At 51.6% G+C, this 12,460-nt stretch overlaps 1 protein-coding gene across 1 annotated transcript in view; it reads left to right on the forward strand.

The window, feature by feature from the left end:
- Positions 1 to 12,460, forward strand: part of Mad1l1 (mitotic arrest deficient 1 like 1) — a 308,425-nt gene that overhangs the window by 212,004 nt on the left and 83,961 nt on the right. The window contains exon 14 of the mRNA XM_051161164.1: positions 1,311 to 1,401. Within this exon, the coding sequence (XP_051017121.1) occupies positions 1,311 to 1,401 (91 nt within the window). The remainder of the gene's footprint in view (positions 1 to 1,310; positions 1,402 to 12,460) is intronic.

Genomic DNA, 12,460 nt, shown 5'->3' on the forward strand with positions numbered 1-12,460 from the left:
GACCCACAGGTTGAGAACCACTGGTCTGGTCTCTGCCTCCCCAGCCCTGGGATCACAAGTGTGCATCATCACACCATTGTGCTCAGCTTTTCATGTAGGGGAATCGAACTCAAGACTCATGCTCTCCAGACAAGTGCTTTCCCACAAAGCCATTGCCCCAACAAGAGTATGTTGTCAACTTGCCTCCTGCTTAAGGCTTTTCTAGCTGTCCCTCTGACATTGATCTCTAATGGCAGGCATTCTATTACGTTGAGTATCTTCAACTTTCTAAGGTTGGTTTTGTGGCTATGCATTAGGTCTGTTCTGGAGTGCTTAATGACTATTCCAGTCCAGCCAGGGTCACACAGATCATAACTCATAAAGCTGGCCTTGAACTCCTGGCCCCCTCTGCCTCCATTTTGGGAGGGTTGGCTCACAGGTGCGTCCCCATCCTGCTCAGCCTTTTCCCTGTTTCCTCTGTTCTTGAAGTGGAAGCCTGGCGTATTGACTCAAGAGTCTCATAGTCTCTCTCTCTCTCTCTCTCTCTCTCTCTCTCTCTCTCTCTCTCTCTCTCTCTCTCTCTCTCTCTCTCTCCCCCCCCCCCCACTGGATGTTACACATTTTTCTCTTTGGTGTCTGCTGTAGTGAGGTGCTCCCTGTGCAGTTCATTTCCTTTCAGGTCCCTGAAGCTGGCTGGCTACTGTGTTTCAAGCCCCTGAACTACACAGATTTGAGGACATGCGCCATTGTCATCCTGTGTTATGGCTGGTGTGCTGTGTATCTGCACCTCAGGGTTGATGGCTTGTCCAAAACTCCCATGTCCCCAGTCCCCTCCGCAGCACATTAGGACGCTTGCATCATTCTAAAGCAGTGGTTCTCAACCTGTGGGTCACAACCCCTTTGCTCTACTTCTGTCTTCAAACATATTTGCATTATGATTCATAACAGCAGCAAAATTACAGTTATGAAGTAGCAAGGAAAATAATTTTATGGTTGAGTGTCACCACAGCATGAGGAACTGTATTAAAGGATTGTAGCACTAGGAAAGTTGAGACCACTGTCCTGAAGACTCCTGAGGTCATTTTTCCTTTTCTCAGTTTCCCATCTAGCCTGTGGTCACCCTCCAGGGCAGACCAGGGATCCTGAGACACAGAGTTCTTACCTGTAGCCAATCTGCAGGGTCAGCCAAGACCTCCCAGGTTTGAGCCCTTGTGCCTGAACAAGTGCTACCCACTGGCTCCCACCCTGCCCTTGGAATCACCACCACAGCTATGACCTTCCATCTGTGTCAGGCTGTGGCGGCATCTGGTCATGCCGTGATCTTCTTGCAGGTTGAAGGTGGAGGAGCTGGAGGGTGAGCGGAGCCGCCTGGAACAGGAGAAGCAGGTGCTTGAGATGCAGATGGAGAGGCTGACCCTACAGGTAGGTGTGGGATGGCCAGTGACATGTGCCCTGTGCAGACATTACTCCTTCCAGCTCCTGGGCATGAAACCCCAGGCTTCCTCCTGCACACCTTACCTGACCAAGAGCTACTGCTGGGTCCTGCAGGGCCACGGGCCTGCACAACTTGGGCTTGTTGTCCAGGCCTTCCTCCTGCCCTTGGTGTTTCTGCTTTTCAGCACTGGCCTCTGCTGCTGTCCCCCATTCTGCCTACTTCCCTGTGGCCATGACCTTCACTGCTGTCTGCATTGGACTGGTTCTTCTTTTTCGTTTTCTTCCTTCTGATCCCACTGCTCATGGCAAGAAGCCCACAGGTTAGAGATTGCCGGCTTCTAGACAGGCCATTGATTTTTACCTTGGCACCTATTAGAGGCAATCAGATGGTGTCCCCATTACCAATCTTGGTGATGGGAGAGGTGACAACTTTGATGAAGTGAGGTGTTCAGAACCTTGGCTGTGCTCATGCCTGGCCCTAGGACCTGTCATCCTGTTCTGTTCTAATTGGGCCACTGTCCTGGGCCGAAGGCTGCTGGAGGGTGAATTGAGGCTACCTGGCTGCAGAACTGTGTTAGGATGGGTGATAAATGGCTTTCAGTGCAGCTTAGTAGGGACTTCAGGGACAGCACAGCTGGAGGAAGTGCCAGTGTTCTGTGCCCCATGTGGGTGGCACGAGGGTGGGGTTCACAAGATCTCCTTCCTGCAGGATCCTAAATAGCCTGCAATACCACTTTCAAGGTATTGGAGGTAAACTTTGTATTATAATTGAGTTGTATGGGTACAATACCTCATATTAGAGTAGAAATTATATATATGTATATATATATAAAGTGTGTGAAGAATAATCTTAAAATTTGAGTTCTATACCAATGCATCAGTATACAAAATTCTGTACCAATGAGTTAAAAATAACCTCATTTGTGAGTAACCATTAAGGCCTTAAGTTGAGGAGTAGATTCAATAATCGACTTTTTGTCCTATCATCCCTATATATTTCTATACCCCCTTCTTTCTTTTCCATCCTTATCTCCAAACCTACAAAAGAAAGAGAAAGTCTATGATGAGGATTCTTGAAGGAATCCTGAGCTAGGGACTTTCTCCCCCACCCCACCCACCTGCCAGCTCTTGCTAGATGCTCAGCTGCGTGCTATCACTCCTCCTTTTTCATCAAGGCAAAGCCCTCATTCCTATTATATGTTGGTCTTGAACCTGGGCCCCTCCGACACCGGGGAAGAAACTTCCATCCTGGGTCTTCTTATGGCCTGGTCATCACACTTGATGCCAGCCTCTTTGAGACCCGGTCTCCTCAGTGCAGCTCTAGTGGGGCTGCTCAGACCTGGAACTTCACAGTGCTTGGCCAGCCTTTAAGCTTCCTCAAGCCTTACCCGTGTGCTCAGTATGCAGGCAGCCTCCTGCTCTCGCACTCTCCGCCTCACTCCTTCCCTCCAGAGAAGAAGAGTGGCTTCAAGTTGGCGCTTCAAGGAAGATTGATTAAAATCGGCTGCGGTTCATCTTAATTGGGAACATATGCTTGGAGAGGGAGCTCAACTAGTTAGAATTTTTCGTAATTAGTTCACAGCTGGTTGGCGAGGAAGCAAAACTCCGGTGACCACTTAGAGCTGGGTGTGTGGGCGTCTTGGGGGCTTAGTGGAAGGGTCATCACAGTGGCTACATGCAGCCTGGCCAAGTTGGTGCCATCCTTTCTGGGTCTCCTGGGTCGCGGGCTGTTTGTTCACTGACCAGAGTGACCCACGTGCATTGCTTGTGTGGCTAGTGAGGAGCAAAAGGTCTACTTGCCTAATGGGATCTCACACCAGCTCGCTGGGTGGACAGCAAACTTAGGACTCCCAGTTGGCCCTGTCAAAGCTCCAGGGAGCACAGACACAGTGGTGCAGGCCTCAGTCTCAGCACTGAAGAGGCTGTTTGCAAGTTTCAGAACCTGGGCTCCATAGGAGATTCTGTGTGGAAAGGGGAAAATCTGCGGGAAGGCCTTACCTAAAGATGGGAAAACTAAGGCTGGCACAGAGGCAGATATGGGGAGCGGGAATTGGCAATCTCTGTCCTTAGGTGCCTTCTGTGTCCCCTAAAAGCAGGGACAGCCGCTTTATCACAGAGGCCCATGCTCCTCACAGCCTCCCATGAAGGCCTCCACATACTTGCTTCTGATGAGCTAGGTCAGGACACTGTATGTCACCGAGGCCGGTCACGGGCTTTGACCACTCTGAAACACAGAGGAGCATGTCCAGCGCAGGTCATATCCCTGCCTGGTGATAAGTGAGGTTCCTCTTCTGTGAAGGATGACGTGCTCACCCATCCCTGAGATGTGTTGATGCCTCCTGGCTCCTGCAGTATAGGCAGTAAGGATGGGCCTCCATGGAAGCTGGCCTTTCCACTCTCCCCCAGTATTTTATTGCAAGCGTTTCAAGATAGAGAAGTTGAAAGAATTTTACAGTGAATGCCCACTTACCCACCACCTACATCCTGCCAGGAATGGGCACACTTGTGGCTGTATGACATTCCTACCCATCCCTCTGCCATCCATCAGTCCGTTTTATTCTTTTGATGCATTTGAAACTAAATTGCAGACATCTGTACACTTCCTCTAAGCACTCGAGCATGCATGTAATTAAGCGAATTCATCTCTGGAATCTGACGCCGCGGCCCCCGCCGTCCTACAGTATCGCCTCATCATGGAGCTGAGCTCCTCCCTCCACCAGTGAGGCTATGCCAGTGGACGCCAGGGGCAGGCTTCTTTGAGCTGACCATCCTCCATAGAGTCCTTCCGGCTCAGCCTGGCACAGTCTTCCCACAGTCGGGGAAGCTGGGCTGGTGTCTCTGTCACTTTACAGTCCTCCTAAAATGCTGCTCAGAACAGAGCCCAGACGGCTGCTGCCCAGTGACATTTAAAATCAGTATATCTTTTTTGGAAATGGAGTGGGCAGAAAATTGCTGGGTTTCCTGGGAGCGGAAAGCTTCCCATGCCTGTAGTCGTCCCTGCTCCTGTCTGCGTCACAGGCAGCAGTGTGGTTAAGGTGCCCAGGCTCACCTCTTCCTGTGCCCACACCTCCCTCCCATCTACCTTCCCCTGCAGCTACCTGGGATCTACCGAGTGTATGGCCCTGCGCCTTCCTGCTGCCCCACTGGCTCCTGTCAGCCACACCTATCCAGAGCCTCCTGCCCAAGACAAGGACAGCATCTTTCCAAGCCCGTCTCCTCCCTCTTACTACCATCCTTCCCGTGTTGACCTTCGCTGTTGACCCAGGTGTCTGGCTTCTAGGGGGCTCATTACACACACTTCTGCAGTGTCAGGATGTCACTTACCATGAGACAACCATGTCAGGCAAGGCCCCAAGATACTGTATGGAAGAACCAGTGTTGTCTGGATCCATGAGCTCTAGGCTGTGCCAGCACCAATCTCTTGTACCACCTCCCTCCACCTCCACCTGATGCTGAGTGACACACCAAGGAGGCGGCATCATGCTCCCTGTGTGAAGGTTATGGATCATGGAAGGCAGTGACATACCACAGAGCAGTAAGTGGCATACCAAGATTCAGACATCGGGCAGAGACTTGGGGCATCCTCTAAAAGCATTGCAGACAATCTCTATCTCTGCCTATTAAAGACTTAATATGTCTGTGAGGCCCACAGAACACCACCCATCTATATGTCTTGCAGTGTTGCCTAGGCTGCAGAGACCAAGCCAGATGCCACTCTTGCCACTGTCTTGAACCCATTTGCTCTACCTAGCCCAGCCATGGCCAGCACCCTCTCCTCCAGCTATCCACAGACTCTGCAGTGCTTGATTGCCGGCCCCTGCCCAGGACCATTGTACAGCTCCCTGTGGGCAGTGGCCATGCCTCTCCTACAGGCTTGGAATCTTGATGACAGTTATGGGAATAGGGTGAACATGGAGACTTAATATTCTCTACATGCCGGCTCTCCTTGAACCAATGTGCTGACTGATGTCACTAGTTGGAGACCTACTTTGTATCCCTCCGGAACAGATCTTGCTTTTGTCTTGTGCCTTACTGTGAGCATTGTTCATGTACAGACACTACTTCCATCTTGTATCTCCCAGTGGACCTTTACTACTTTCACCATTTTTTTCCTTTCCTTTATTTTTTTCTTTGCATGTTCAGATTGTACTCAAGGGTCTTGAATATCCTAGGCAAATTCTCTACTGCTCACTAGAGGAATCTCACTGGCGGATTCTAGGTAGGTGCTCTACCACTGAGCCACACCCCAGCCCCTCACTGGGGGACTCTAGTAGGCAGGGGCTCTACCACTGAGCCACACCCCAGCCCCTCACTGGGGGACTCTAGTAGGCAGGGGCTCTACCACTGAGCCACACCCAAGCTCCTCACTGGGGGACTCTAGGCAGGTGCTCTACCACTGAGCCACACCCCAGCCCCTCACTGGGGGATTCTAGGCAGGTGCTCTACCACTGAGCCACACCCCAGCTCCTCACTGGGGGACTCTAGGCAGGTGCTCTACCACTGAGCCACACCCCAGCCCCTCACTGGGGGATTCTAGGCAGGGCCTCTAACACCATGCCACACCCCAGCCCCTCACTGGAGGATTCTAGGCAGGGGCTCTACCACTGAGCCACACCCCCAGCCCCTCGCTGGAGGATTCTAGGCAGGTGTTCTATCACTGAGCTACACCCTCGTCCCTCACTGGGGGATTCGAGGCAGGTGCTCTCTCACTGAGCCACAACCCTAGCCTTCTATTTTTCTTTTTATTATGAGTCAGGTTCTCACTAAGTTACCTAGATTGGCCTGGAGACCCACTTCATATCCCAGGCAGACCTTGAACTTGTGATCCTCCTGTCTTAGCCCCCATATACTGGGGTGGGCCTGCACCTCACACCCTACTGTGCCTTAACATCTTGCACAAGAGAAGAATATATCCAGCCTGCCTCTACCTTGTGTCAGGATTGGGAGCTGACTTTGAACTGAGATGAGCTCAACATCTCTCCTGGTACAGCCTCCAAGGCCTGCCTTACAGAGTCTATGTAAAGTAATATGCTCAGTGAAAGGATAGAGAGCATAGCCGCACAGAGGTAAGCGCAGGCTGCTCATGTTTATTAACGCCGGAGACTAAAAACAGCCAGCTTGCTGATGGGCATTAGTGTGGTGAATTTCTACAGGCACTGATTTCTTTTGATTGTTTTGGAGTGACTGATGTACCTTCCATACTAAACCCCTCCTCCTTTTGATGTCACCTCCTACAGAGCTTAGTCCCTTGGCCCTATAGGTCACCCAAGCACCAGCTGCTTGTCTTTGCTGGAGCACTGAACTTGCTGCAGCCTCTTACCTTCCACTGTATCCAGGGTCCTCATACTCCACAGACCCCCAGCTTGGACCCTTAGACTAACCCCGACTACTAGCTCAGCACCTGGCTTGGATTAGCAGTCTGGTCAGAAGACAGAGGTTATCTGACAGGCTCACTCAAGCCCAGTGGTCTCATCTTGCAGCAGCTTTGTGCCTTTCTAGCTTATTCCCATTGGCATCTCTACCTGCAGCCTGCTCAGCAGCACTCAGAACACAGAAGGCAGGCTACTTGATGATCATCTTCCTCTCTTACTGCATCTAAGGTTTTGGTGATCTCACTTTTTCATGTCAAGGCACCTTTATCTCCTTGGGGTATTTTTGAAGGATTTAGATGATAATATTAGAAACCCAGCATTTTGTTTTGTTATTTTTTTTTTATTAGTTTTTTTGTTTTTGTTTTTGTTTTTGTTTTTTTTACTGGTTTGTGTGGAAGTGGACTCCAAGGCCTTATGCATGATAAGGGATCTACTGCTGAGCCACACCCCAGCCCCCCACTGGGGGATTCTAGGCAGGGGCTCTACCACTGAGCCACACCCCAGCCCCTCACTGGGGGATTCTAGGCAGGGGCTCTACCACTGGGCCACACCCCAGACCCTCACTGGGGGATTCTAAGCAGGTGCTCTACCACTGAGCCACACCCCAGCACCTCACTGGGGGATTCTAGGCAGGGACTCTACCACTGAGCCACACCCTAGCCCCTCACTGGGGGATTCTAGGCAGGTGTTCTACCACTGAGCCACACCCCCAGCCCCTCACTGGGGGATTCTAGGCAGGTACTCTACCACTGAGACACGCCCCAGCCCTCTCACTGGGGGATTCTAGGCAGGAGCTTTACCTCTGAGCCACACCCCAGCCCCTCAGTGGGGCATTCTAGGCATGGACTCTACCACTGAGCCACACCCCAGCCCCTCACTGGGGGACTCTAGGCAGGTGCTCTACCACTGAGCCACACCCCAGTCCCTCACTGGGGGATTCTAGGCAGGGGCTCTACCACTGACCCACACCCCCAGCCCCTCACTGGAGGATTCTAGACAGGTGCTCTACCACTGAGCCACACCCCTAGTCTCAGGTTGGTTCATTCTAGTCAGGTATTTGTCATTGTATCACACCCAAACTCCTAGCACTGTAGAAACCTGGTATGTAGACTGTTTCTTGTGGCTAATCTTTAGGAAAATTGACATTCTCTCACACACTCTCCTACAGCATGGTACAATGAGAGATGAGCATAGTAGCACCAACATGGAGACTGTCCAGCTAAGCTGTCTCCATGGGGAGGCTAATGAATGGAACAGCTGTCAAGGATTGGGAGAACTACATGGAAGGAGCAGTGCATTGCAGGGTGTGGCATAGTTGGTGCTGTTCGGCATCTCTTTCACCATCTGTGCTCAAAACAGATGGGGTAGTTTTGTCCAGGTGGCTGGCCCTCCTGGTGGTGGCAGCCTTAGAGTATTCCCTGTTCAAATGAATTGCTCTGTCATAGAGCCTGATATTGGCAGAGATAAGTATGACCCTGCTGTTATGGATAAGACCCTGGTTTCTAGGGAAAATGTCTTGAGGGACTTCATGATGCTTGCTGTGGATGCCATGGCCTTTGATAGACCCCTTTAGAACCAGCTGTGTTGGCATAGGCCTTTGATCGCAGCAGTCAGGAGTCTGAAGCAGGAGGATGGTGAGTTCAGGGCCAACCTGGGCTATATATAGAACCCTGTTTTAGAACAACCAAAACAACCTAAAAGCACCTTGGTTTAACCATGACCTGTCAAGTCCAGAAGGATTGGAAGCAGGGGTTGGGAACTGTTCATACACTGGGCTCACATGGAACACTTGTGACCATGGGCAGAGAAGTAGATAGCTAAGACCTGGCCTTTCTACCGCATGGGACATTATTCATCGCAGAATGAGCTCCTGACACCTGCTGCAGTATGGCTACACCCTGACGAATTCGATAAGAAAACGAAGCCATTCCCTTAGATATCAGGTGCCTAGAAATGCAAAGTAGAGAAGCAGGAGCCAGGCTGGGCTGGGAGCAGAGAGTTAGTATTTAATGCCAGTTTCAGCTGGTAAGAGAAGGCATTCTGGATGGAGGGCAGTCATGGTTGTACAACTCTGCTTGTGCTTCATGCACTGAGGGATGGTTCAGTGTGTTATCTCTGTTTAGAAAGCTGTAAGGCACCAGGGTTATGGCTCAGCTCATAGAGTGCTCTCTTAGCACACATGAAGTCTGAGTTTGCTCCCTGGCAGCACGTAAGCTGGGCATGCTGGTGCATGCTTGTAGTCATAGCACTGAAGTTGTGGAGGCAGGAGTCCATCTTCATGAAGAAGTTCAGGGTCATTTTCCTGGCTTCCATAGTGATGTCAAGGACAGCCTGAGCTACATGAGACAGAAGGGAGAGAGAGACAGGCGGAGTGGGAGGATGAATCAGCTTTCATAGAGACTGAGGAGCAGGGATGGAAGCGCCTGCCATGCACATCAATGTGCTAGTGGTGGTAGCTCTCAGACCTCCCTCACGGACTCTTGCTGAGCTCTCATTGACCCTTGACCATCACCTCTTAATTGATCCTGTTATTGCTGGCCTGTGTCTCTGCCGCCTCCTACCAGCCCTTACCAAGCACCAGGCATGGGGGTTGGGCAACAGCCAGTTACTGCCCAGCGAGGAGGTTGTGAGAACAGAGGCTCCTTGCTTTCCAGAGTTTCTTGTGCCTGGCCCAGCCTGGGGACGCTGAGAATGACAGCCTAAGTTATGGATCCCTGCCTCTCCTTCAAGAACAGTCTCCACTGCATGCCCACACCCTGACTATACTGTTGTAGAAGCCCAGGGTGTCTGTCCTTGTCACTGGCAGTGAAGCCATTGTCATCCTCAGTGCTGTGGAGCACAAGTGGAGATTAGGATCCTGAGGACACACCCAGCTTGGAGCTGGTGGAGTTGGGCCCAAAGTTGAGTTCAGCTGCTTCCCTCCTGCTGGCTGTCAACCACAAGCATTGCCAAGACATCAGCTCCTGAGTGTCAGCCTTCCTTGACCCACCTCTACTTCCTGTCTCCCCATTTGGTTTGTTGAGTACATTGGGTTGCAAGCCAGATGCAGAGAGGAGGGAGGGAGCACGGGGCGAGGATCTGGAGACCAAACCTAAAGACTCCCTGGCTTCTTCTATGGCCAGCTATCCCTGAGCATGTGTGTAGCCGCCATAGTCTCACGTCCTCCCCAGGACTGTCCTGCCCTGTGGTGACTGGTCCAGTTGGTTGGCAAGCACACAGCACTGCATATGACCAGGTGGTCCGTCTCTCCCCAACGGCTGCCATGCTCCTAGGGTTTGGCTTTGCCAGCTCTGGGCTTCTTTTGGATTTGGAGTGTATCTTAAGCAAACTGGATCAGACACTGCTTTTTGCAGAGAGAGTAAGGATGAAAGAGGAAACTAGTGACCTACAGGTGCCCCAGTGGACAGAGAGCCTTGAGACATGAGTAACTGAAACCTGTGGCTGTTAAGTGCTCTGTGAGGCTCTCTGCTTGCTCCTTCTTTTTGCTGCTGCCACCACTTCTGATCCCACTGTGGTGGATGAGGGCTAGTGGCTGTCATCTTTTTCACCAGCCTGGGTCTGCACCTGGTAGCTTGCTTGTAGTAGTTGCCTCACTTTGGTAGGTATCCTTTATTTCTTAGGGTTTTTAGGGTCCTTAGCCAGCTGAAGACCTGGGCTCAAATAGTATGCAGACAACAAACAGTGTTTATTCTGCAGAACTCCAGCATGCTAGGGTCGCCACTTAGACACAATGGTGACCCCAAGGTGAGCTCGCAGGCTCTTTTTAAAGACATCTTGGGGCATTCCAAGGGGATTAGGTGATCATTAACATAATTGGAGCATTCAAACTGGAAAGTCTGGACAAGCCGAGTAAACTCAGGACCCTAGTCAGTGGTCATGAGTTAATCATAAGGCAAGCCATTTTAGACTGGCAGTACATCTTCCTTAAGCAATTAGACCAGCAGTAAACTAACCTTAAGCAAACTTATCTTCCTCCTACCAGGTGGCTAGGCCGTCTCTGATTGGCTGCCAGTTTCTGCAGCATTTCCAGTGACTGCTGAGCTTACCTCCAAGGAATGGGGACTTCGGCCTGTTCTGAACTAACAAGAACCTGAAGCCTGTCATGGAGTTGGCTAGGCTTATTTAACCAGGCCTCTCACGATACCTCGAGGAAACCTCAGGTCCCTGAATAGTATGATCAGTGACACTGAGAGATAGCCAGCCACCTGGGCATGTCAAACATGGGGCTGGGGGCAAGTCAAACAGACAGGCCTTAGTCAGCTAGCATCTTAGCTTTAGGGATGAGAATGGACAGGTAGACAGGCAGACAGACCGTAGGACCTGCTTTGGGTGCAGGAATGGACACAAAAGCATTGGGTTAGTTGACTCTTTGGCTTTTGACCCCATGAGCCACCTAGGCAAAAGCTGCCCACCCTCCAAAGCTGTTGTAAAGAACGAGTTTCCGTCTGCCCACCCTCTTGTCCTTCCTAAGGACTTAGAGCCACTCAGCGGTACCCACAGCATGGGAACAAGCTGAAGCCGGTAAAGGAGGCAGCCCAGTGGGCTCGCTTCAGAACATGAGGGGATGCTTGGGACTGTGGGATCACTGACTTCCATACCAGGCCTGGCCCTGCCAGGAAGCCCAAGCAGAGCAGCTGAAGAGAGTGGACCCTAAGGGTCCTGAAGCAGTCACCAGCCCTCTGTCCTTCCTGAGCTCTGTCTGAGAGCTGGCCTGTGCATGAGAAAGTCAGAGGCACTCCATTCTCAGAGACGCAGGCTTAGGCATTGGTGAATTGGTGTTGCCCAAGTTTGGTGCTGGAAGCCTGAAGTACAGCCCTGGGCAATCCACTGAGCCTAAGGGCTTCCTGTCCCAGCTACACTAAGGCCACCCCACCCCCTCACTTCTCTCACATGTTGCTGACTGAGTTCAGTTCAGGGTCCAAGGATGGTTTACAAGAGGCTGAGATCTGTGGTGGGCAGCTCTCTATGCTGTACACTGCAAGGGGGCTAGGGGTTGCTAACATGGACAACACCAGCCTTGCCTTGACTAAGCAAGGCTTACCCATAGTCCTCTAGGGCTGTATCTTTAAGCTCAGCAGTCCAACCTAGGATCTGTGTTGCGTCAACACATCTTGTCCTGTTTTCTCTTCTACCCTAGTCACCAGGAGCCAGGCACCTGAGGGTGTCATAAAAACATCCCGGAGCTATGCTGGCTCAAGCAGTTCCCTAGTCTCATCCCTGCAGCTGCTGAGGGCAGGTCAGAAGTGTGGCCCAACCTGGTCTCCTGATCAGGCAGGTCCCACAGGCTGAATGGGGCACCTGGGGGACCTGTGATCCACACTTGAGGCCTCTGCTTCTTCCTTGACCCAGCTCCGCCCACTACTCCCAGACCCAGCAGTCCACCAAAGGCCTTGCTCTCGCTATGGAGCTGCGAGCTCAGCTGGGAGAGGTATTGATTGAGTTTTGAGTTGAGTGACTTATAAATATGCATGAGGATCGGGCGGTTATTTAACTGTGCTTTTTAATTCTCCTCGCGTTGCTGCCTCTTTCCAGCAGGGTCTCTTGGTATGCGAGTCAGGCACCCAGTGGCAGGCGGCCTTGTCTCTTAGCTTGCTACTTGGACCTTCCCTGGGGCAGCTGGACTCAGAAGAGTGAGGCTAGAGGCAGCTGTCCTCCAGTGAGGACATAGGAGATGT

The sequence above is a fragment of the Acomys russatus genome, chromosome 19, assembly GCF_903995435.1.
Source record: "Acomys russatus chromosome 19, mAcoRus1.1, whole genome shotgun sequence".
Lineage (NCBI taxonomy): Eukaryota > Metazoa > Chordata > Mammalia > Rodentia > Muridae > Acomys > Acomys russatus.